At 36.5% G+C, this 27,747-nt stretch overlaps 1 protein-coding gene across 2 annotated transcripts; it reads right to left on the reverse strand.

Annotated features, from left to right (window-relative positions):
* Window positions 1–924: 924 nt before the first annotated feature.
* On the reverse strand, window positions 925–27,389 carry CDC7 (cell division cycle 7). 2 transcript variants are annotated; one of them, XM_043877636.1, is made up of 13 exons: window positions 27,263–27,365; window positions 26,703–26,896; window positions 26,432–26,626; window positions 17,834–17,917; window positions 15,962–16,097; window positions 12,507–12,600; window positions 12,279–12,421; window positions 11,024–11,276; window positions 10,292–10,387; window positions 9,334–9,512; window positions 8,437–8,519; window positions 3,955–4,104; window positions 925–2,686 (listed from the first exon to the last, which is right to left on the reverse strand). In XM_043877636.1, exons 3-13 carry the CDS (start codon window positions 26,544–26,546, stop codon window positions 2,289–2,291), a joined length of 1,731 nt encoding a protein of 576 aa, XP_043733571.1. In that variant the 5' UTR covers window positions 26,547–26,626; window positions 26,703–26,896; window positions 27,263–27,365; the 3' UTR covers window positions 925–2,288. The 2 variants fall into 2 exon arrangements, with proteins under 2 accessions (XP_043733571.1, XP_043733572.1); XM_043877637.1 differs by lacking the exon at window positions 26,703–26,896 and having other exon boundaries at window positions 27,263–27,389.
* Window positions 27,390–27,747: the final 358 nt, after the last annotated feature.

Here is a 27,747-nt window from a genome sequence, read left to right on the forward strand (position 1 = left end):
TTTGTTCTGATTTTGAAACAAACTAAGTTTAATTCTTTGGAATAACCATTCTTGAGCCACATTTTCATTTAGGTCATTAAGACAACCATAAGCATCTCCATATAAGGAAAAGTTTCATTAAAAATGCTGGAGAGCTGCAGCCTGTTTCGAAAACCAATACTTGTAGCCTGTTACATTAATAGTTCTAGATGTCTATGGCTTAGTAGATGAAAATACCCGTAACAGTTTTATCTCAAGAGTCTGAGCAATAAGAATTTTAAAAAGTTGACAATGAAAAATAGCTGAATATTCTGGGAACTTACAAAATAATAGGAAACAGCATTAACTAGTTATCTTCTAAATCTTTCCCTAGAAATGTCTATTCTGTCTAATATCTTTTAGGGAGATATCTGAGATAGTCTTCAGAAGGCTGAAAAACCTGAAGAATATGAGAAGCTCCTTGCTAATCTTATCCACAAAACAGCCAAAGTTGAGGCAACATTATCTAGCTGGATTGAAATTCCCTGAGAACTAATTTGTAACACTGCATATCTTTCAGAAGACTAGCTCCCTTTTCCTTCCCTTGCATAACAACCAAATTCTATTCTTAAAGTCAAATGTTCCAACTTTTCTATTCAAAGACATTAATGGAAAGTTGAAACAATAGCCCTGAATATTAAACTTCCTAGAGAATGTCTCCTTACTTGCATTTTTAGTAAATTTTTCTTCCTGTTAATTTTCTGAGAACATGTTGATTGTGAACCACATTTCTATAAAAAATACATCAATCTTTCATAAATTACTTGAGTCAGGTCTACATCTGCTAATCTATTACCGATTATTTGTTTGAGAGAGAACGCATTAATGCCAGAAGGAAAATGTACCTAGTGGTCAATACTATTTTAAAAAAAATGCATTTTTCAAATGAGTAGTCTGACACTGACATAAAAAATATGAGGATGACTTTATTAAACATACAAATTCAAGAACATTTTTTTTTTAAGAGAAAAAAAAACAGCATTAGAAGACAGCAGATCAATGACCCTGGTATACAAGTATAATACTTGCCAAATGGAATATGGATTACGGCAAACTAACTTCAATGCTCAAAACAACAAAATGAATGTTAAATCTCCCTAAGTTGTATTATACTCTGTGACTACCAAGTGGGAAACTTCTTGGCAGACCTACACCTCTAGACTCAATCCTTTAGTAAATCTGATATGCTGTCATTTATATATATATATAAAATTTTGTATGTCATAATACATAAACTATCTTAGTTCCTTTTCTACTTTGCCTACTTCATTAGCACTCTTCCCAATGCACCCAAGACTCTAGGAAGCATCTTTCTCTGACCAGGACTGACTTACTCAAAATAGGATACAGAGATCTGAATGGCTCTAGGCAGAGGAGGAATCTCCAATTAACACTGTCAATTCCGTGTTCACTATCCTTTTAGCAGCAACCTAATTATATCTAAGATAGAATGCAAACCATGTATATTCAGAGAAAAAGAAAAGCACTTTGAACTAACAATCTTTACTTTGGTCCCACAGCTTCCCTTTATCAACACATTATTTTAACTTCCCAACTATGAACACAGGCGGTATTTAACAAAGTACCCAGAAGCCTTGGAAAGCACCATAAAACTTCCAAGGAGAATGTGTTTTAGATGTGGGTAGAGATGGCAGAAAAATCAAGAGAGAAACCATTAAGAAAAACATGGCAATTCACACAAAAAAAGTATTAAAAAATGAATAAATAAAACTCAATTTTAAGTAATATCCCGATATTTTTCTCATTGCTTTAGTGTTCATAAAAGGTATAATACATGCCTCTAAAAAAGGAAATTATCTTCTCTACCTCCAGAATAATCAGAGGACCAGCATCAGGTTGAGTTTTCCAGAAACACACATAGCTCAAAAAACCCAGTAAACCTGAAGTCTTTTGACTCACTGAAGTCTTTAATCCCTGTCACAACCCTCAATTTCAAGACTCATACCTTGAAGCCCTATGTACCAGGCTAAGACTGCTCCTATTTCTGCAGATGGCAGTTTACAAACAATTAGGTAAATGAAAGATCTGATTCTACTTGGGTAGATCTAAGTCAAAGATCATTCTGTTAGTCCAAGAACTACCCTAGGCAACTTAAGTAATCTTAATCCATATTTTAGAATCTGCTAGGAGAGCAAATATTAAATAAATTATTCACCCTGACCTGGCCTCTAATCAAGAATTTATGGCTATTACAAATAACTCTTTTTCACTTTACCTCACAATACACAATAATAAACATTAAAGAATAATCATAAACTCATATCTTTAAAAAATGGATGCAACAAAGCTTCCTCTGCTGTTATTCTTGAAGCTGGATTCAGATCTAGGAGTTTATCAAGCAGGTCATAAGCTTCATCAGGCACCTCATCCCAGCCTTCTAGATTGGTAGTAGACTCCTCAAAATTGCCCCCACAGCCATTACTGTCGCCTTTATATGATGAATTCCCTGAGGGTTGCGCTTGAGGTGTTTGTATGAAGTGAGCAAGTTTACGGTTTTCTGTCTTCTCTGAAAAAGCTGGGTCATGAGAACTGCACTCTTGTATATCACTTGTTAATTTAGAAGTGTTAGAATTTATACCTCTGAGTTTCTCACAGAGTTTTCTCAAGTCTTGTGCTGGAACTTCTTTGCTACACAATATTGACTTGCCTAAAAGAGAAAAAATATACATATATTATATTATTTGAATATATCAGAAGTCTCTCCCATGAGAAACATGCAAGTCCAACTGTTTGCTTTGTGCATATATTTACGCTGAATGGGAGATAGAGCACCATGTGCCATATTTTAGTTGTGTTTTACATCATGTAGTTGAAGGTCAAATCATAAAGTGGGAGATGGTAAGTAGAAAGCAGTGCCTTAATAAGTAATATAAAGGACTCTTGACTCTGCCAAAATCTTCAGCTTCATCATATTCTGTAATCTTTAATCAGCTGCAGTTCCCATTCCCTCTTCCCCTTCCAAGCTTCTACATGTTTCTGACCACATGTTTCCTGTCTTTGAAGAGGATGCCCTGCACCCCCTCCACCCCCATGCCCAGAATACTCCCACTTACATCACCACTCAGTTCAAGCATTATTACCTCTGTGAGGCCTGACACTCTCAGAGTTGATCATTCTAAGCCTCTGCTGTATCCTGTGACAACTTCTATTATTACTTTTGCAGTTCTGTATTGTAACCTGTATTATAATATCTGTCTCACCTACTAGACAACAAATTCTTTGAAGATACAAGCTATCATTTTCTCAACTGAAAAACATACTCATGCAAGAACACAATTTCTGATGTAACAATCTTGCTTTCCTTGTATGCGGTACTTCATCCTATTATCCTCAGATAAAATTTTCTTATAACATTGGGCTGGTCGAAAGGTTCTTTCGTGTTAAAAACTCCGAACGAACTTTTCGGCCAACCCAATAGTTTCCAATAAGGTACAAGATTGTAGACTGACTGCCACTGACTTTTCCTGGTAGATTAGACCGTGGCACTGGGATGGATAATCATTTTTGCAGTAGTTCTTACTCAGAAATAGCTTTTGATTAAAATTACTTGTTTTCTCAAACTAACAAATGTCAACCCTTTCTATGTATAACATTTTTCTGAATCATATTTTCCAGGAAAAGGTGGGGTGAGACCAGTATATGTATTTCCTGAGGTTCCTCTGATAATTTCGATATGCAACTTTGATTAAGGTACACTGATTCTGGGGCTGGGCAAGAGGCAGCCCAGTTACTTTTGAGGTAGGTTGACTGAAATTTTGTCCCAAAGGAGTGTCCCATAGTTTGTAGTTACAACAACAGAGAACTTTATGAACACACAACATGTTTATTTGTAGAGAATTTTGTAATAATTTATTAAGTGATCTGCAGGAGATTAGCAAAGGTATGTGTTTCATTCTATAATATAAAACTGCTTACCAAAAGTTTTAGCAGCCTGGATAGTTTCCCTGGATCCACGAATTGTCATAATTTGAGCCAAAGCAGTTAAATCATCACTTGCTTTATAAAATGGATATCTTCCACTAAGCAAAGAAAGGAATATGACGCCTGCAGACCACATGTCAATTGCTGTAACAGAAAACACACTTAAAAAAAAAAAATCCCCAATCTATGATACTTCTACATCAGTAGCTCTCAATCTTCACTGTGTATTCAAACCCTCTTAAGAACCTTAGAATAATTCTGATGCCCTGCCCCAATCCCCTCAGAGGCTCTGACTTAATTGTGCTGAAGCAGGGCTTAGGCATCAGTTTCTTAAGTTCCTCAGGTGTTTTTACGTAATTTCAAGGTTGAGAATCCCTGGTCTAACATCCTTAATGCAAAATACAGTGTTACCTTTCTTGAGCAATATGAAAGTTGGTTAAGTTTAAAAGGACATTTCACCACTAAGTGAATGCACATTTTATAACATCAAAATACATCCAAAGTAGCTATGTAAGAAAGAAAAATTGAATGCACCCCATGAGTTACACAGCATAGTATTGAGAGTGTTTCACTTTAGTGAAAAGTATTAAACATTAGAAGCTCATCTTCAGCTAGATGCTAACCCTAACTTTTATTGTGGAAACTTTAATCTCCAAAGTTCTTGCAGTTATGACTAAGACCAGCTCAGCCTCATGTGAAGAAACTCATTAAAAAAATACATATTTAGGGATCTCTTCTCTCCTAATGGTTGAACTCCCAGTATCACCAGCCCCTTGACCACTGCATCATCTGACATTCTTGGTTCCCTCTATACCTCTGCCTGCTCCTTCAGTGTTTTCTCCAAGCCTTAAGGGCTAAGTCTCCCCAGAGTTCCAACTTCTATCCTGTATACGCTCCCTGACTGGCCCTTCATCCACTTCACAGCTTCAACTATTAATACCTTTAACACAGTCCAGACCTCCCTGAACTTCACTTACTTTTTTTCTGTTGGACATCTCTATGTGGATTTCTACAAACATCTCAAATCAATGATGACCCCACTCATCTTTACCTTTCCCTGTACATGTTACTTCTTTATTCTCCCCTTGGTTACTGGTACCCATTCGAATCGCCCCAGCTAGAAATCTGATCAACATCCTGGATGCCTTTTCCCCACCAGTTCATACCCAAGTCCCACATCCAATTATCCAGCAAACTCGGCTGCCTTTCCAATTCTTCACTTTTCTGTTTTTATTAACGTCCTCGTTCAGGTTTTCATCATCTCTCATCTGGACCTGCACACACCTCCTCTCTGTATACCTGCCAGAATGACCCATCTAGAATACAATTATTACCATATTTTTCCCTAGAATAACTTTCCAAAACCTACAGGATATAGTCTAAGCCATGTAACAACTGTGATCCAAACTTGTCTACCTCTCTCCAGGTTGGTTTCTCACCACTCCTTGACTTTCACCATACATTCTACCAACACTAAACTTTTATTGATTCCAATATGACCATGCTGTTTCTTGAGTTCCTCTGCCCACGAAATCCCCAATTCCAATTCATTCTCTTTTCAGATGTCCTCTCTTCCATGAACTTCCCTCCATAATCCCTTCAGATAAGAAAAGTTAAATATCCCTAAAATACTCTGTATAAAGTTTTATAACCATACTCAACAATTACTTTATAATTATTTGTGCGTGTGTCCTGACTAGAGTGGAAGCAGATAGTTTTATTCATTTTTTTAGATCATTAGCAAGTACAGAATAAACCCACAATCAATGAATACTTTTCTGTAAAGTCCATGATATAAGTGAATATAACAGGATTCATCTATTCAATAAGATGTTTTCTGGGTTCCTGCATCAGGACAACTCTTTCAAGTTACAGACTTTTTTCTTTTTCAACATAGTTTTGGCGGTCCTAGCTACAGCAATCAGAGAAGAAAAAGAAATAAAAGGAATCCAGATCGGAAAAGAAGAAGTAAAGCTCTCACTGTTTGCAGATGATATGATGCTGTACATAGAAAACCCTAAACATAGTATCAGAAAATTACTAGAGCTAATCAGTGAATTTAGCAAAGTTGCAGGATACAAAATCAATACACAGAAATCACTTGCATTTTTATATACCAACAATGAAAAATCAGAGAGAGAAACTAAGGAATCAATCCCATTGACTATTGAAATAAAAAGAATTAAATATCTAGGAATAAACTTACCTAAGGAGACAAAAGAACTGTACACAGAAAATTATAAGACACTAATGAAAGAAATCAAAGATGAACATAAAACAGATGGAGAGATATTACGTGATCCTGGGTAAGAAGAATCAATATTGTGAAAATGACTATACTACCAAATGCAATCTACAGATTCAATGTGATCCCTGTCAAATTACCAATGGCATTTTTCACAGAACCAGAACAAAAAATTTCACAACTCATATGGAAACATAAAAGATCCCAAATAGCCAAAGCAATCTTGAGAAAGAAGAATGCAGTTGGAGGAATCAACCTTCCTGACTTCAGATTATACCACAAAGCGACAGTCATCAAGACAGTATGGTACTGGCACAGAAACAGAAATATAGACCAATGGAACAAGATAGAAAGCCCAGAAATAAACTCATGCACCTATGGGTACCTTATTTTTGACAAAGGAGGCAAGAATATACAATGGGGCAAAGACAGCCTCTTCAATAAATGGTGCTGGGAAAACTGGACAGCTACATGTAAAAGAATGAAATTAGAACACTTCCTAACACCATACACAAAGATAAACTCAATGAATTAAAGACCTAAATGTAAGACCTGAAACTATAAAACTCTCAGAGGAAAACAGAGGCAGAACACTCAATGACATAAATCAAAGCAAGATCCTCTATGACCCACCTCCTAGAGAAACGGAAATAAAAACAAAAGGAAACAAGTGGGACCTGATTAAATTTAAAAGCTTTTGAACAGCAAAGGAAACTATAAGCAAGGTGAAAAGACAACCCTTAGAATGGGAGAAAATAATAGCAAATGAAACAACTGACAGAGGATTCATTTCCAAAATATACAAGCAGCTCATACAACTCAATACCAGAAAAACAAACAACCCAATCAAAAAGTGGGAAAAAGACCTAAACAGATATTTCTCCAAAGAAGACCTACAGATGGCTAACAAACACATGAAAAGACGCTCAACATCACTCATTATTAGAGAAATGTAAATCAAAACTACAATGAGTTACCACCTCACACGGGTCAAAATGGCCATCATCAAGAAGTCTACAAATAATAAATGCTGGAGAGGGTGTGAAGAAAAGGGAATGCTCTTGCACTGTTGGTGGGAATGTAAATTGATACAGCCACTATGAAAGATAGTATGCAGATTCCTTAAAAAAAAAACCACCATATGACCCAGCAATCCCAGTCCTTGGCATATACCCTGAGGAAACCAAAATTGAAAAAGATACACGTATCCCATTGTTCAATGCAGCACTATTTACAATAGCTAGAACATGGAAGCAACCTAGATGTCCATTGACAGATGAATGGATAAAGAAGTTTACATATACAGAATGGAATATTACTCAGCCATAGAAAGGCACACATTTGAATCAGTTCTAATGAGGTGGATGAACCTAGAACCTATTATACAGCGTGAAGTAAGTGAGAAAGAGAAAGATAAATATAGTATTCTAATGAATATATACAAAATCTAGAAAAATGGTACTGAAGAATTTATTTAAAGGCCAACAAAGGATAAACAGACATAGAAAACAGACTTATGGACATGGGGAGAGGGGTGGAGAGGGTGAAATGTATGGAAAGAGTAACATGGAAACTTGCATTACCACATGTAAAATAGATAGCCAAGGGGAATTTGCTGTATGGCTCAGGAAACTCAAACAGGGGCTCTGTATCAACCTAGAGGGGTGGGATGGGAGGGAGATGGGAGGGAGGTTCAAAAGGGAGGGGATATATGTATACCTATGGCTGATTCATGTTGAATTTTGACAGAAAACAACAAAATTCTGTAAAGTAATTATCCTTCAATAAAAAATAAATAAATTTTAAAAATCTCTTTAACGCTATTATACTGTTTTCATAATAACAAAATAATTTTTTAATCAAACACACAATCATGTGTGTCCCAGAAGAATTTTGAGGTATTAGGCAAACATAAAAAGTTACAAGTCTTAAGTTAGCAAAGACTACTAAATACAATCCCCCCCCCCCCCCCAACAAAGGTAATGTTAAAAGTATTCCTAAATCATCTCGTAAATAGATAAGCAAAATGCAATCTATTGGGGGGAAAAAAAGGCAACACTAGATTTCATTAATAATACTATCTCAAAAAGGGAATGTCACACTGCTAGAACCACTTATATAATTTAGTTAAAAGCAGAAGAGCTCAAATTTAGTCATAAGTAGACAAAAATCATAAAATGAAATTTATGGCAACCAATTTAACTGGATTCTGTATTTCTGGTGCAACATACCTGTAGTTTGATTGGGGCACTTGGTCAAGACCTCTGGTGCTCTGAATCCTGGTGTACCTGCCCTGGGTGCAACCTGCTGCCGCCTTATGATGATAAAATAAGATTTTTCCAGTTTAATTATTTAAGACCAAAAAAATAACACTCGTCAGTTTAGTTCACAGTAAATTCTACTCTGACATCTATACAAATAAAAGTTATTACAAAGCAAATGATAACCCAGTGGGATGAAAATCCTGGATTTTGCTTCTACAGGCCTCACCCCACACACCAGTTCCCAGGCCTTATTTCAGAGGGGCTTCAAGGTACTTCTATACATAAAAAGAGGTAGTGTAGGATACGAGTCATAATGGAAAAATAGAATACAACAGGAACTCTGGGATATAAAAATTTATTTCTGTTTGGAGTGATTAATTACGGAGATACTTGTTCACTTATACACTTGAGTTAATCAGGAAAGGCTCATGAAAGCTTCTGAAAGTTCTGAAGGGAAGAAAGGAATTCATGTATGGCAAAAGAGGTGGGAGGTATGAGAGAAGCGTTCTAGTATTTGGTTTAGGTTACTCTACACAGGCAGGAATAAAGAAAAGAAGGTAAGCTTAAATCACCAAGTAAAGCATGCAATTTTGAAGTTTCAAAAGAGCTATCCCTACTGCTACAAAACCATTTCATGTAAAAGCAAGTGTGCTTCCCAAAGAGCACATGTGTCTAAGGGGACAAACAGGACAACAGCTGTCATCTACTCTTCAAGGTACTTATCTGTATTAGTGCCTGTGCCATTCACAGGACCGCCTTTTTCCTTTTCACTCACTTATACCAATTGTCTACCAAAATCAATGCAATTTCTCATCTTGTCTGGCAGCATACTCGTGGTTTCACAGCACCATCCAAACACATTACCTTGAAAGGCAAATACTGCAAACTTTATCTGTTGCATAACAGTCACAGGTCAGGCTAGCTGGGCAAGAACTGGCAGTTTTCCTCATCACACCACTATTCATGACTTTTGTAGAAATGGTCTTCTTTTTGGTTCCTAATTTTCTAGACAGTAAATCCACAGTCTTTGACTGCTTCATGAACTGTAAAAGAAAAGTCATAGTCTCTATTTTCATGACATTTAACATGATGCTAGTATATGCTAGTAACAGTAAAAGCAATAGGGGAAGTGTAACTTTCAAAACTGCTGAACAGGCTTTTGGAATGTAAACAAACACTTGCCTATCAAAACATTTAAGGTCTTTTTAGGTTTCTGTGTTGAGTAAACATAAAAATTTACTAACTGGTCCTAGTCTGGTGAATATTTGAATTGCACTTTATTAGAACTTTCCCTGTAATGTTACAAAAGTATAAACCAGTTATGTTCTAGTGTCTAACTCCATTTCAGAACTGTAAACTGCACAATTACATCAGCTAAAATCAGTTTTAATTTGTTGCTCATGCTATCTAGCTGCTACAGGATATCATAAGTCCATGTAAGACCATTTAACATTGATGACAATTTTGTAAACTTTACAAACATCTTTACGCCATCAACTGTGTGTCAGAAATGTGTTAGTTGTTGGGAGCTCACAACTCCAGCCAATGAGAGATAAGGCCATTCAGACAAGGTCTAAATGTTCCCTTAGAGAAAGAGCAACAATGAGGCAGGTAATCAAAAATGATGAAAAATTCCACTAGAAAAGTTCATACCTGGAGAAAATGAAAGCACTGACTAGATAGATGCTCAAAGCAGTAACACCTTCTGCTAAAGAAAAAAACCTTAATAACTCACTGATAATAAAACCTAATCTGGTCATTCCCTAAATTCTCTCCAGTGTGACACTGACTGATGATTGTACTATGAAGCTACATTACTTACTTTCACTGCAGGGCTCTCATGTGAAATGGAGCTGTGTATATTGAAATTTCTTTCTCCAAAAACAGAGCGCTGGACAGAAAGGCCTACAGACCCCTCCTACAATACCAACAAAAACAAGGAAAAGAAGGATTATATCTGTAACACTTTCTGCCAGCTGTACTCTGCCATAGTTTTGAGAGTTAAGTGACATAAAACAAAAGCAGCTGCATCCAAGTCATCCTCAGGCACCAAAGCACTTCTGTGAAAGGAGAAAACAGTCTAGACAGAGCTCTTAACCGCCACAGAGTGTTATCACAGTCCACAAATACACATAACTGAAAAATTATAAAACCACCTGCATGGATGTTACATGTTGCTGTGCAGCTAAAATGGAGATAGACACTTTGGAGTTTTTTTCCTCTATAACTAATGTTTTTCTTTTAAAAAGGATAATATAAGCTTCATACATGCAGGGAAAATTTTATGATTTTCCATTTTTCTTATATAATAGAATTGTAGTGACAAAGACATTATAAATCTACAAGCAAAATGTTCAGTTTTCAAATCATCAAACAATCCATCATAAATCTCAGTGAAATCTAACAAACTGAATATATAACAAGCATAAACAACATATATATATGTATATATGTATTTTTCAGTTGCAAGTATCATCCTAGAATTAGAACTCCCTCTGTTGGACAGAGTACATTTCTAAAACTGTATTGGTACTTAAGAAATGAGAGGTAGAACCTTTCCATCTTTTCCATGTTTAGTCTGAACTTGTGCATTTGTGTAGGGCCTTTTAACAGAAGTTTTTGGGGTAGACTGCTGATCCAGCTCTTTAGGTGCTGCTGGGCCACTCAATGAAATCTTGTTGCCGGTGATTACATAGGATTTATTTTGTGAACAGCTTTCCTGGTGAGCTTCAGACTGGACAAATTTGAGAAGCTCTATTTTAGTATCATGGGTTCCTTGGGCCAAACCAAAGTCTACCAAGGCATACCTATGAAACAAAAATAAGCATTTTTATTTCTCTGTAACATTGAAAGCTTAGTAACATCATAATATGCTCAAACCATATTCACACAGAAACTGTAAATCTTTTGGTGATAAATTAAGGATTTAAAATATTCTTGAAGAAAGAAAAGTTAAGTTTTATAGACAAGGTAAAACTTGTCTTAGACAATTTAATAGCTAACTCTGAAAATTAAGGAAAGATGTCTCCCACACACAGGAAACATCTTTTCTCTCCTTCTTCCAATGGCTTGTTCAGAAAAGGAATGCAGATGTAAACACAACCCTTTGTTCTCTGATGGTGGCGGAGATGGCATCATAGCAGATAATTTTTAACTAAACAAGTTTAAAATAAAAATAAAATAAAAATAAATTAAAAACCATGGTTTAAATTTCCAAGTCAGGAGTACAGAAACCCAAGAAAAGAGGCTATGGTTCTATTTTCCTTACTATACTCAATATGATCCGCTGTATCAACAGCAGTTTTTAAGTTGTCAGCTTACAATGCCTCTATGTATATCATCACGAGAAAAAATAAAAAACTCAAAACTTTTAGTGTTGAAATAGGAAACTGGCTATCATGTGGCCCAATCCCCTCATTTACTAAAATGAAGTCCAGAGAAATGTATAAGGTTTAAAAAAAAAAAGCTAGACCCTTTGTAAGTCTCTTAGCCATTTCCACTGAGCCATGGCACATCGCACTCTGTGCGACCCCAGAGATGGCAGCCCACCAGGCTCCCCCGTCCCCGGGATTCTCCAGGCAAGAGTACTGGACTGGGTTGCCATTGCCTTCTCCATTAATGATGTATACTGTCTTACTAACACAATTTTATCTTCTCCTTGAGGGTATTTCCCTTCCCGAACCACAATGAAAATCCGAAACAGAAAAATCTGTGCATGGTTGTTGTGGTATGTTTTAAGTCAAAGAGATGGACCCCACAGAACAAATTCATTTAAGTATAAATATTTTCTGGTAACTTTCCATACTTACTTTTTCAAGCGCCTATTATATAAAAAATTGCTGGGCTTAACATCACGGTGAACAATACCAAACTGATGAATGCGTTTCAAAGCTTTGAACAGATTAAACATATATTCCCGTACTTCTTGAAAAGAAAGAGAATTCAAAATGTCCTAAAATAAAGTTATGAATAAGGTTATAAGATTGTTTTCAATGAAATATTTAGCCGATAAAAATTCAAGAAATATTAAAACCTACCAAAAAGGACTCATGCTCCAGATATGGCATAGCAATAACCACATGATCATTCTTCCTAAAGCAGTATTTAACTCCCATGACATTGTCTTGCCCCCTAGTGGAAAAATGCACAATGAACCATGGAGGAAAGGTCAAATGAACTGAAACTTTATGCAGTTTTTTAAAAAATGCAATTTTAGCATTACATAAATAACACAAGGAAGCTAACTTAAAGCCATCATCATATAGGATAGTATGCTCACTTAACTGAGATTTTTTTTTTTAAACAAAAACAGCACCAGTTATGAGGTTATAATTCAAAAACAAAGATAATTATAGCTTTAAATGAGGAAGTGACAGAATGAGAAGGAAAAGATGACTAATAAAAATGAATTAACAAGACTTAGAGATAGGATGGTAACAGTAATAAATAAATCAATTAAAAAAAGCTAATAATTATTGAACATTCACTACATGCCAAACTCTGATCTAATCGATCAATCATAGCGATCAATAATTCACATAACCTTCACAACAACCATATAAGGATGGTACTATTATTTCCTGCCCCACCCCCTTTTTTTTTAACAGATAAGGACACTCAGGACCAGAGAGGCTAAGGAATTTCCCCAAGGTACCTAAACTAGCAGGTCATGGAGCCAGGATTTGAATTCAGGCAAGTGTGCTCCAGACCTAGACTCTTCAGAGCAAAATGAGGGAAACAGGGTAAACTGATTTCCATGGTTTTGAGTCTGAGTAAAACAACATAGATACCAACAAAGCATGTAGAGAAAACAGGGGGAAAAAAAGCATTAAAACTAAAACCTCATCAATTTGACAAAGATATCTAGATACAAGACTACATCTTAAGTGAGAAGTCAAGTGTAAGTCAGTGACTGTATTATAGGTAAGTGATTAAGTTGTGAAATTATTAAAGAGAAAACTGCTGCTGCTGCTGCTAAGTCGCTTCAGTCGTGTCCGACTCTGTGCAACCCCATAGACGGCAGCCCACCAGGCTCCGCCATCCCTGGGATTCTCCAGGCAAGAGTACTGGAGAAGGTTGCCATTGCCTTCTCCGAAAGAGAAAACTGAGCCTTGGAGAAATCTCAAGTTGGAGGGGAAAATAAGGCAGAAAGCCCAGGCAGGAAGGTCCACAAGTAAGGAGTTGTGAAGCAAGCGGTGATCAGTAAAGAGGTCAACAAAAATAAGGACTAAGGAAAGGCTTTCATTCTGGTGAAGGGGAATTAACAGCAAAGTGGAATTAACTAATTTTCAGAAAGTAATTTAAGTGGAAAGAAAGAGGCCAAATAGGATTTAAGGAGGAAAAACAGAATACAATGGAATCAGAATATAAAGACAGTTTTCCTGAAGTATCTGTCAAATAAAAAGTAAAAACCAGTATGGGAGCTAGAAAGGAAACAAGATCAGGTAGACTTCTTTAGCATGTACACTGCTGAAGAACTAGGAAAGAAAAAGTTGTAGGAGTTGTTTACAGTATAGAAAAAGGAATAATCTTATTCAGGGTACTAGAAGGTAGGTGCCTTACAGTAGGACCTTATGCTCCTGTCTTCCATAATAAACAGACAGCATGTTCATTCATTCAACAGATACTTAGTGCGCCCTGTTAATCAACAGACACTATGTTAGACATTTAAAGATGTGATGGTGAATTAAAATTAACATGATTTCTGCCCTCATGAACTTTACTATCTAGTGGACACTATGGATAATAAACCATATTATTATATTTGGGGTTTTAAAAGAGACAAAATATAAGGGTTTTAAAAGAGATCAAAGGGTGTTATAACAATGAAAAAAAAAAGATCTCATTTAAATCAAAGATGGCTTTGAAGTGATAGTGTTGTTGCTCAGGGCAGAAAGATAAGGAGTCAGCATGCAGACTGGCAGGGGTCTTCCTGGCTGGGGAAGCAGTATGAGGAGTGGCCCTGAAGTGAGAAAGCTCCTGACTCAAATTTGAGGAGCTAAAGAAACTAGAGCACAGTGAAGAAAGTAGAAAGACTGACATGAGATAAAGCTGGATATTTTTCAAAGAACACTGAGAAAACATTGAACAATTAGTGGAACTAACAGTATCCAATTTGAATTACATACATACATATTTTTATATTTTAAGGATCAGTCTGGCTGTACTTTGACTGTGGGTTTAAGAGAGGAAGAGAAGAAGCAGGCTATGTAGTAATCGAGGCTTGGACTAAGACAGCAATTGAGAAGATAGACAGATATGGAAGAGATTTTAGATGTATTTGGGAGGCAAAACTGCCAGGACATGATGATGGATGTAGACTAGGAGAGATACGGAGAAACTGAGTGTGATAATTTCTGGCTTCAGTATCTAGGTAGACTATGGTGCCATTTGCTGAGACGGACAGATGAAAACAGACTGTGGCAATAGGTAATTCTGGGGGCCAATGAAGGTGGAGTAAAATTTACTTTCTGGCGTACTAGGTTTGAGATGTTTATTAGGTACCCAAATGGAAATGTCAAATAGGCAGGTGGAGATATATATATATATTAAATCTGCAGTTACAAGTTCTGAGGTTATAACACTTAGGGGAATCACTACTATGTATTTAAACCCATGTGGAATACATGACACCACTTAAGAAAGTCTAGAGAAAGAAAGCCCAGGATCAAGAACTGAAGAACTCCAACATTTAGGGGTCAGGTAGAAGAGGAGGAACTGACAAAGGATACCGAAAATGAAGGCCAAATAAAGCAGGAAGAAATCAAGGAATAGATAGCAGCAGAGAAGTCAAAAGACAACAGTTCAAATCAATTATGCTAAACACTGCCAGGAATTCAGGTGAACAGAAAAAGGAACTGGCAAAATGAAGTCAGGGTTGACTCTAAAATATTAATAGTTTCCATTTAGCACAGAGAGTAGCCTCACTCTGTGTGTGTTTGTCTGTGTGGGTAAAAGGGAGGTGTGAAAGTGAAAATAGGTTTGTGCAGGTTAAGTTTTGAGATGTCTAGTTGTGAAGGGGAGCAAAGAAATGATGGAGTAGCTGCAAGAGGGACAGAGGTACAGGGAGGGTAAGAGATATGACATTATGTGTCTATGTTGACAGGAATGACCTAGTAGAGAGAGACCAATGACAAAGACATGCTAGAAGATTCTGTTGTTCAAAATAAAAACAGAGATGAAGCTGTTAATATCTAGAGATGTGAAATAAGAGTTCCCCACATTTTATACCATGGAAGACAAGGTCTATGATTTGGTAGGAAGATTAGAAAAAGAAGTCATAAGAGAACAGAAGTCAAGCTGAGCCTCAAGGGAATTCCACCCTAAAAACTAATATAAACTTCACTAGCCATTCCAAGATTAGAGAAAAAGTGCCAGCAAACTGTAAATACCTGACTGAAGAATATGTTTAATTCACAGACAATCTCATCATCCCTATGGGGTACCTATTAATATCTAAAAATCTTAAACATCATATACAGCAGTTGCCTACCCAGCCACTGTTAAGCACTGAAGTTCAGCTGCAATTCTTATGGGGTGACTTGTTGGAATTAAGTGTTTTAGAGCAATTTTCTCTTCAGGTCCGACTTGTAACTGTGCTGTAGCCAAATAAACAGAGCTGAAAGTGCCTGTAAAACAATTAGAATCTTTTAATATTTTATTTTTTAAAATGTTTATGAGACAATGCTAAAATAATTCTTAAAAACTGGAAACTAAAATGATCATAATTTAATCATTAATATTCTAATGATACTGAACACAAAAAGCAAATACATTTGTATTAATAATTAGAACTTATTTTCAATTTTTAATACATTCTTAACTGTCGTCACTTCTTTAGGTGGTATATTAGTTCAGTAAAGCTATACAGTACATCTGTTTGATTGGGTCAGCATAAAATATTGGTATTTCTATGGTATGACCCATTCTAGTAAGTATCTATCTTTCTACAATATTACCATTTGAAATTACTATCTTAAGGCTTGGATTCCAGTTTGTTAGAAATAAAAATTATAATAATCTTAGGAGAGGAAAACCTACAACACTTTTCATTTTAAAAAGTTTTTTAAACTTTAAACTTTACCATGAAACTAAACAGAAAAAAAAAAAAAAGACTGGGTGGTCAATTAAATTTGAGAAATATTGAGTTAAAATAAATTGATAGATTTCTCATTACAAAATTTTCTAGACCTTTAATGTACTGAAGTACATCATAAATAACCAAAAAGGTGGTATACATGCTATAATTTTCAAACTTATTAGCCTCTTCATCCCTCTGCCTCCCCAAGAGTAGTTAGCTATTTGTTAGGAGGACACCAGAAGGGCTTCCCTGGTGGCTCAGCGGTAAAGAACCCTGCCAATGCAGGAGACATGGGTTCAATCTGTGGGTCGGGAAGATCCCCTGGAGGAGGAAATGACAAGCCATTCCAGTACTCTTGCCTGGGAAATCCCACACAGAGGAGCCTGGCGGGCTACAGTCCACGAGGTCCCAAAGAGTCGGACATGAATTAGCAACTAAACTGTAAGAACAAAGAGGACACCAGAGTTGTTCAAAACAAAGGTTTTGAATACTAAGTCAGTGCTAGAAAAAAGGTAAGAAAATTGACTTAAGTGTCAAAAACAGGTAAGAAAAAAGATGTAAAGATTTGATTTTTATATCGCAAATCATCTCATCATCTTATTTCTCTGCACTCACTGATTCAGCCTTTTCTCATCTGACACAACTGTGAAAAGCAAACAATGAACAAATGGAAGTTGCTTTTTTTTCTTTTTACTAAGTTTTTATTTTCTATCTCTCAATATAGTCACCAAAAAGTTCTATTATCTTTTATCTTCTCATTCCCTTCACATTTGTCTGCTAAATTTGCCCTTCATTCAGTCAATATGATTGTGTCTCTGAATGATATTTATGTAAACACTGACCATCCTATAAATATTGTACCAGTTTATTTTCATCAATTTGCCATCTTAGGTTTCATATATGTTTAATTCTACCTAACTGCAGTGGAAAAAGAGAAAAAAAGATTTGGCTTTCCCTGATCAAACCCCCCCACTTAAATCTTAAACTTTTTATAGATAATTATCATTAATAATTATTTACATATTGATATCAATACTTTTAACAGTATAAAATTATAAAGTTTCAAATAGGACTGTTCATTTTACTGTATGTATTTATTCATTCTTCCTTTCTTTCCAAGGAAAAGAGAAAAGTTGTTACGCCAATTAATAATATAACCATGGTCTTTGTATTTTAAAAGGGGTATTTATCTAATAAGAAATAATAATGAAAATCAAGATTATACAAAGGAAAAAAGGAGGGAAAAAGAGCTTATAAAAATAATGAAGTATATACCCAAATTACCTTCTCCAATTTTGTCCTTAATCTTAAACAGATTGCCAAGCTGTGGTACAGCTTCATAAAGCTTCTCAATATCTTTTTTAACACCTATCAAGGCAAAAAAGAATTCAGTTACAATTAATGAGTATATTTTATATTTTCTTAGGTTAAAATGTCTCAAAATAATTTCTAAAACATAAGTAATATGTTACATTACATTAATTACAAACAAAAATAGCTACAATAAACCTTAAAATTATAATACTAAAACCCCATCAAGTTGCTCTAACTCATACACCTCTTGAAGAAACAGACAAAACTGAAAAGTAACTGAATCACTCACACCCAATTGCTGCTACTCTAAAACTACATTCTGACAGACACACTGTCACTGCATAGAGTACAACACAATGAAGAAGCTGTTTAAAAAATAACTAAACAATCTGAGCTGCGATCACTAGATGGCATGACAAGGACACAACGCAATTTTCTTGAGAACTATTTCCTTCCTCCAAAGATGCAAAATCTTACAGGCTTGGAAAAGTTTTATATATTGAATATTCACAGTACAACCTAGAAAGAAGCTCTACTTAAGGTCTCAGGAATGTTAAAAAAATATTCTTTAAAAATTGTCCCAATTACCAGTAGTATCCTATATCCTGAAAGCAGATAAATCATTACTTTTAAATAAATATAAGCTCTTTGCAAAAGCCTGCATGGTTAAAATACAGAAAGGCAATAATTCAAAATGTGATAAACTACTGGATACAAAGGATATTTACATACTTAAGAGTTCTCAGATTTTATTACAATATCTAAGCCAAGCATTAGCTACTTTTAAAGTTATAACAACACTCTGCATCTGCAACAGTTTAAGATATTTTCAAAGTAACTACACATGTATTATCTTTTCAGATACAGCATTTTTTCAGATCTACATAACAGCACTGTGATATTGGGAGAACAGACATAATGATCCTGGTCTTTCAGATAAGGAAACCATATTCAGGGAAGTTAAGTCACTTGCCCAATTTCACAGAGGTATTGCTGACAAGTCTAACAACCCACTCATTTAACAAACACTGTCTTTTGAAAAACACCCAGCAATTGTATTAAAAAACAAATGAACAAAGTTGGTGAAGATCCTGTTCTCTAGGAGCTTGATGGTTGCTCAGTCATGCTTGATTCTTTGCAACCCCATGGACTGTAGCCTGTCAGGCTCCTCGGTTCATGGAATTCTCCAGGCAAGATTACTGGAGTGGGTTGCCATTTCCTTCTCCAAGGGATCCTCCTGACCCAGGGATCCTGCATTGCAGGCGTCTAGGAGCTTCCTCTATTGGAAAAGACAGAGGTTAAAACCTCACTTTAAATACAAGATTTTAATTGTAATTTTAGAAGAGTTGCAGAGTCTGACACGACTGAGTCACTGAGCATACACCTACTCATATATATTACTAGGTAGAAGGGGAGGGGAATGAACATCTATGAAGGTGACTTCCAGTCACTAGAAAGAAATAATAACATCTCTGAAGGTAACTTCCAGTCACCTTCAGGAGACAGTCAACCAGTGTTTTTGAAGCATTTACCAAACAGAGAACTGTACAAGAAGGCATTTCAGGAAGGAACTACTATGTATGCAAAGACAAGCAAAAGGAAAAAGGCAAGGATTACTGTGGAGAGAGGGGAGAGTAGGAGAGAAGATAAAATTGAATGTGGTTGATAAAATTCAGGTTTCCCTGGTGGCTCAGAGGTTAAAGCCTCTGCCTGCAGTGCAGAACACCCGGGTTCGATCCCTGAGTCGGGAAGATCCCCTGGAGAAGGAAATGGCAACACACTCCAGTATTCTTGCCTGGAGAATCCCATGGAGGCAGGAGCCTGGTAGGCTACAGTCCATGGGGTCGCAAAGAAAAAGCAGAGGATGTAAGTAAGAGCCGTGTAAAGTTATTAAGCAGGAAGATGACAAGCAGAAGATAAATTTGAGGGGAAGAATACTAAGAGGTGAAAATTAAATAAGAGGCCAAGAAGACCTAATCCAGAAGTCTTTCTACTCTTATCACTCCATCTAAGTAACAAAAAGAACTTACTTAAATTATTTAAATTACCCTCACAAACAGTCAGACACAACTTGGTGACTAAACAACTAAAACACCTTCCCATTTACCAAGCAGGTGAACTGGAAAGCTTTGTGGATTTCAATACAACAAGAGGTAATATAACAGTAATTATGTGAGCCAGTTTTAGAGATGAGAGGTCTAAATCAAAATTCTGGCTCCAGTTGGTATGACCTTTCTAAAGCACACAGCTTACATCTGTAAGCCTTAGTTTCCCTATTTATAGAAAATGGGGTAATAATAGTACCCATGCTGTTGAAAGACTATGAGGATTAAATGAAACAACATATAAAACACAAGCACAGCTTTTAACACAATGTCTGACACATGGTAAATATTAAATAAATTATACTGGTGATTCTTATTGTTGTAGTTATGATTAGTAACATTACTTCTTTAGGGCTTTTGCTCTTTCTGTTCCCCTTGCTTGAAATCCTCTTCCCTTATAACTTTACATTGCCTAAACCAATTTTCAGTTTCCTCTGACATCCTACTTAAATTAACACTCCTCCCCATTATCCACTTTACCCTGTTAATTGTCTTTTGGTGTTCTTATCCACTACAAAATTATGCTGTTTATTTGTTTGCTGTCTGCCTCCTCCCACTAGAATATAAGCTCCATCAGTACAGGCTCCCTGTCTGTATAATTCACAAAGCACTGAGCTCTTAGAACACTGTCTGGCACGTTCGTTGAATGAATGAATGTTTACTATCATTATGGTCACTCAGACAGCTGCAAAAAAAAAAAAGCAAAAGTTTATAAGTTACAACAGAGTGAAGCCAAAGACAACAGAAATCCCTTCACTATTAGCTACCACACTCCGTCACTCTGGAAACCAAAACCAAGGCCTGGGGGGAAAGTTGGCTTTCCAGCAGTCATAGTTGCCACAGTCAATTATAATCATGTCTAATGAGTGTCAAATCCAACCAACTTCAAGTTCCAGTGTCACAGAAAAGGCATTATGAAAGGGCACTAAAATATGTTCAATTTGCTGTAACATTTCTTTGATTCTAAGACACACTTTTAACAACTCTCCAACTGGGATGCAACTTACAACTGTGATTGGTCAGCATCAAAACTTACAGAATAGGAGTCAATAACCTGAAGAAAATTTAAAAAAATCAAAGAAACATTCACATTTAACCCTCAAGAGTCAAATGACTATAGGGAGGAATTATAGAGGTGACGAAGTACAAATCAAACAGGTTAGCTCCACAAAACTGGGCTTTTCTTAAAAACTCATTAACAATGGCTTTTTTTTTTTTTTAATGAATTCTTCAAAGAAATTCTGCATCGCTAATATATGAGAACAATACTAGGAGGGAAAAAATAGGGTATCAATAACTCTGAATATAAAAAGTGATTCAGAAGAGATAGATCCGAAATGTTTATTTTCCTTTTCATGTGTGTACTAGAGATATGTAATTATTTGTCTAGTTACATCTAAAAGAACTCTTTCAGTAGGTATATAAAAACATTTCTAGTGATAAGCCTTGTGTCACAGTATAACTGGCAGCATTTCTGAGCAGTACATAAAATAATGGTATCTCTTAACAATCAACAGTGTTCAGGTACAGTGAAATATTTTAACAACCTTTTGTGGTCTTTTTATTACTAAATGTATGTGTTTGTATGTATGCTTTGTTGTATGCACATGATTAATAACACCAATAGCTTTGCAGTAGGATGATACAGTTTCATATGGCTATTTAAGTGTAATCAAAATTAAATAAATTTAAATTAAAAATTAACTTCCTCAGTCACACTAGCCACATACGAACATCTCCGTTATTGCAGAAAGTTCTACTGGACAGTGCTGATATAGACACTCTGAAATCTAGAGTCTGGAGTCAACTCCTATCATTAAACCACATTAGTGCTCAGGTTTTTAACCTGTAAAACAAAGGAGTTGGATTAGATGAACTTCACCTTCCAACTATAATATTCTATCACTTTCCTATGAGTTCCACGTTCGGAACCTCCCTTTGCATAAACATGAGCTGGCAGTTAGTAGTAGAGACGCTGGTTAGCTGTTAGAAATAACTAGAAAGAAAAGATAAGTAGTAAAATACTGTAATGCACAAGCCATGTGTATGATTATGCAAGCTCAATGTGCTTCCATACCACCAGCACTTACTATGCAGTTACCCATCTGTACAAAATTCTAGTTATGATTATATGAAGGTTTTCTGCTTGCAGAACAACTTTGATGTTTCTGAACGGAAAAACTTCCTGACAATCAAAGTGAATGAAAAATCCCCAGTGTGGAAAAACCCCCAGATTCTGAAGTGGAAGATGAGAGTTGATCTTGGAAGACAGTATTCATGTCAAAAGCTAGAAAATACTACTAAGGGCAGAGACCAATGAATATCAGAGACCAATGAAAATACACTTTGAGGATTGGGGAAAGACCCTGAAAAGTCCACAAAATAAAATATTATTTAAATTATTAAATATTATTTAAACGAAGATCTAGGCTTCTGTTTTGAAATTTTAAATTAATTTTTTCCTGTTTCGTAATATATCTAAAATGGTTATAGCAACAGCCTCCTTAACTATACTCTCTGCTTTCACCCACAAGGACCTATAATCTATTTGTAACAGCAGCCAGAGTGACCATAAGTCACCATATCACTATTTTGCACAAACCCACTAACGGTTTCACATCTTGCTCCACATAAAAGCCAAAGAACTACCTCCTTTCCTCACCTCTCTGACTTCACTCTCATCACTCACCTCCTTGCAGTCACATGACCTCTTGCTGCTGCTGCTGCTGCTAAGTCGCTTCAGTCATGTCCGACTCTGTGCGACCCCATAGAAAGCAGCCCACCAGGCTCCTCCATCCATGGGATTTTCCAGACAAGAATACTGGAGTGGGGTGCCATTGCCTTCTCCCGACAGGACCTCCTAGCTATTTCTAGATGCGAGCATACTCCCAGCTTAGGGCCTTCACACTTGCTGACTGCTCTGCCTGGAATGCCCCTCCCCAGATATATGCAAAGCTCCCTCCTTCACCACCTTCAAGTCCTAGTTCAAATGTTACCATACTAGAGCTTCCCTGGTAGCTCAGTGGTAAAGAATCCGCCTACCAATGCAGAAAACAGGGGTTCAGTCTGGGAAGACCCCACATGCCACGGAGCAACTAAAACTGTGCGCCACAACTACTGAGCCTGTGTTCTAGAGCCTGGGAGCAGCAACTACTGAAGCCCAAGCAACCTAGAGCCTGAGCTCTGCACCAGGTGAAGCCATCGCAATGGGAAGCTGGCACACGGCAGGGAAGAGTAGGCCTGGCTCACGGCAACTAGACAGAAGCCTGCACAGCAACGAACACCCAGCACAGGCAAAAACAAATAAATAAACAACATTATTTTTTAAAAAATGTTACCACACTGAAGTCTTCTCTGACCAGTTACACTTACTAAAATCACAATCTCCTCCCCAATGCCTATCTCCCCTCCCCTGCTACATTTTTTTTCACTGCACTAATCACTTTTGAATATACTATTTATCTATTTTCTGCCTCTATCCACTAGATTGAGGGCATTGATTTATTTGTCTGTTTTATGAACTGATTTATTACTAGCACCTAGCAAGGTGTTATGTTAAATGTAACAGGGGTTTAAGAAATATCTATCATATAAATGAAATGCTTTCAATTACTTACAATGGAGTAACACTGATACTCCAGGAATATAAGTCTTGCTTATTCTGGGGCTTCATGTACTGCCTAAAATTATGCTTCCTGTAACTTGTTTTATACATAATTAAATGTAAATGAAGATCACATAATTTAGGGAGATCACCTAAACTAGACACTCTTGAGAGTGAAAGGGGGCGCTCATAATTACACTGTGATAACAGGCATAAACTGAAACTGTTTCAGGCAACCAGGATGTTACCTATAACCCACTTTAGAAGTGTGGGCTAACAGCTATTCACATAACACACCAAAAGCAAGCCTTCCAATAAAGTTCAACAGTATACAGGAGACATTAGGAGAACATAGAGTGTCTTCTTTCGCTGAAAAGATCTTCATCACTTACTAAACTTGGCATATGGTAGACACTCAAAAAAAAAAAAAAATAAAAGCTTGCTGAAAATATGAAAGAATAAACTTTTGATAGTTTAAATAATATCTATTGTTTATAAATATCATTTATAAATATATCTACTGTTTATAGATAATATCTATTATAGAATAAACTATGCCAGGTACTTCATTCATTGCAGTATTTTTTGTAACAGGAAAAATGGCAAACAATCTAAAGGTTCAATAAGAAAAGGCAATTAAATAAATTATAGCATACCATGCAATGGAACATTAGGTGGTCTAAGCTACAGAATAATTACATTTAGAAATATTCAAGATACATATTGCTAAGTTAAAAATGGAGATTAGAAATAAATTGGCTGACTCCAATTTTTTTTTAAAAATGTATCTCTATATGCACAGGAAGACTAAAGAAAGGTAACAAAATGTCAACAGTGGCAACATCTGGATAGTGGCATATTCTCTTTCTATATTTTCTTCTCTAAGCATGTACAATTTTTATCAGAAAAAAGTTACTACATAAAAAGCTGACAGATATCCCAAAACAAAGGGTCATACAATGTATCCATTATACTAAGATTTTTACTTTATATCTTTGCATTAAAACATGCATTCAAATATTTTCAAGCACCTACTATGTGCTGAACAGAGTAAGGCTCTGGGAATACAAAGATATACAGAAATCCCACCATTCAAAAGTTATTCTATCAAGGCAAATCATACTAGAACACGAAACAGTTATGTGCCTGGACTTCATCAGTTTTATTCCTTATTCAAGTCATGTTTTTGATATAACATTAGGTTTTTATTAAGGGTCAAATAAAAAAGAACCATATGAATCATATGAATACAATTTCAGCATGCTTTATAAATTATAAAAAGCACTGTTTATAATGTTCAATGTTCTGCAACATAAAAGCTACAAAACTTTAGAAATGTGGAATAAATCCACCCCACTCTTTATTTCCTAGCAGATTTTCAGAAGAATATTAGAATAATAGCTTTTACCTGAACATTTGCTAGAGCCAAGTCAGATTCATTTATTCATATACTCTGCCTAATGCACAATGTACATCAAGAGCTATACAAGATACTGCCTTCAAGGAGCTTATAGTATTACTGAAGAGGCAAGATATACAGACTGCTTAATAATACAAGAATAATAATATAATGACTGTATATTGTATATGTATATTGTATATGTATATATTGTATATGTATATGTATATTGTATATGTATACTGTATAATGTATGTGTCTGATGACATAGGGAAAGCTGAACCTTGAAAAACAGATAATTGTAAAAAAATGGATGGGAAGAGGGAGAGTATCCATGAAACTGGGTGAGAGTGGCATTTTAAGATTATTCTAGTGGCAGTGTACAAAATGAACTGGAAGATGAAAAAGGAAATGAAAAGTGGCAGTGTAAGTAAGAAACTTCACTGTAATTCAGAAGCAAAGTGTAAGGGAATGAAAGTGGGAATGGGAAGATAAAACTGGGGGACTGGATGAGGGTAGAAAATACAAAGACAAAGTCAAAAATAACTTTTAAGTGTAAAGTTTTAAGTGCAGATACTTTAACTGGAATAATAGTGGCTTTCATCAAATAGGGACATCAAAGGGTACTTTTATCAAATATGGTACTTTAACATCAAAGATGAGTTAAGCTTTAGTCAGAAAGCAAAAGCAGGAGATGTCATATTTTTCCAGGGTTCAAGTTAAAGTCTATTTTGTAGTGTTTGAGTTTATATAGGTATATCTCATGAACAAAAAGTCAAAATTAATATTTTTGAAAAAGCACTAAATATGCTTAAGACAAAGATGGAACAAGAAGACTCAGCCACATTTTAAGTGAAAAAAAATCAACAGTTAATTGGAACTCCTATTTAATCAATATTTATTGAATGTCTACTATGTTGCAGACACAGTGCTACAGCAGGAATAAAGGTGCACATTATAGTGTACAAGATCAGGCACTGTTTGATACTCTCCTCATTTCAAGGTCTGGGTGAGAGTCAAACATTTCATGATGTACACTGAGATACAATCCTTTATTATTGCTATAGACACTTCATTTACTTTTGTCAATGAATTCTACCTTTGAATACTTAAGTGAAAGTCCCTCCAACGTCCATTTCTAAATTCAAGCTTAACGCAATATGGTGAGTAGAAATAAGAACACAGGTCTAGAAGAGAAATTCTAGTTTGGCTATCAACAAACTGTGATCTTAGACAAGCACTAATATTTAGATTTTAGCAACTTCACCTGTAAAACATGGCTGGACTACAATCCTTCTAAAATGCAATGTAATCCTAAATCTAGATCTTATGTTTTACCGATTCGTAAAATACTCCTATATAAACATACAACTCACTTTAAGCTTTAGTGTTTTGGTTGTTTTTTTAATAATGGAAATTACAAAATTGTTGCCTACATGTCTTTGGAAATAAACACATACCTGGTGGTTTAAAATTCTGCTCTTGTTTTTTTAATGAGCCATCCGCCTGAAACCGGCCACCAAGGGGAGAAAAAACCATTGGCTTATCCATCTGAATCCCCAAAGCAGGCTCCATCACAAAGCAAGTGGGGTGCAAAATGCCAGCTACAGGGTCATGTCCGCAGGGGGACCAAAGCAGCTATGAAAATCAGAATACTGGAGAAGATGAGAAGTTTAAATCATTTAGTGAACTAACCACTACTGTCCCCAAAGCAAATACTTAAAAACGCACCTTTGTCCAAATCCCCAAAGGAAGGAAAACCGTGAACCATTTCTAAAGATTCCATGGGCTTCACTTTCACCTCCCAGACAAACCGGCAGGAGCTAAAGGGAAAACTGCCTACCCGGGGAGTCTCCCGGTAGCAGACGGCGGTGGGAACTGCAGAGGTAGCGAATCGGGTGGGGGAGTGTGGAGAACGGTTTGACCTGGAGGAAGAGGGTTGGAGGAGAACTTTTGACTACCGAAAGGGAGCCCCGGGAGGTTTGTCCAAGGCCCAGTGCAACGTGGTGGAGAAATAATAACGTCACGGCTTAGCAGCGCCGGGAGGAAGGGAAGGGGGACATGAATGAGATCCCTGCCGGAGCCCGGCCCGCGAGCTCCGCGGGGAAGGACCTAGTCCCTGAGACCCGAGACCGAACTGGATGCTTAGTGCGCAGGCGCAGGACATTCCCGCCGCGGGTCAGTGGGATCCGCAAGGGTTTAGGGGGGTTACTGAGAGGGAAATCACAATCTAGAATTCGTTCCTAATCCCTCACAATCCCGCGCCATGGAACAAACCGTCGGAAACTCACGGTTTAAGGGAATACGACTTCTGGGGCTTCCCAGATGCTTGGGTCGCCGCCTCCGAGTCCGCCAAACGCGCCTGCGCAACACTTCCCGCCTCGCCGCTTTTAGTTACACATGCGCACTGTAAGGCCCTCGGCGCTAGGGCCTCTGCTTCTAGGAGATTGCGCAAGAGGGTTGGGTTTCTTCCCTGAGGCTCTGGCTGTTTGAAAGAACTGTTACAGATGTAAAGTCCGGGAATAATCCTTTAATAAAGAATAGAATGAAACTTAAGGTTAGGGCTTTAATAGATTTTCAGGAAAAGGGATAATTCAAAAGTCTCAGGTACTGTAGTCCTAACACATCCTGACTACGGAGACGTTGGGCACTCTGGAAAAAAAAAGACATTAACTTTCTTTTGACTCCCATATTCACTTCTTTTTGTTGAGTGCCTTAGTTATCCGTTAAAATAAACAAACAAAAAAGGCAATTGCCAATTGTTTATGGCTGTATT

The sequence above is a fragment of the Cervus elaphus genome, chromosome 20 (genome assembly GCF_910594005.1).
Source record: "Cervus elaphus chromosome 20, mCerEla1.1, whole genome shotgun sequence".
NCBI classification, from domain to species: Eukaryota; Metazoa; Chordata; class Mammalia; order Artiodactyla; family Cervidae; genus Cervus; species Cervus elaphus.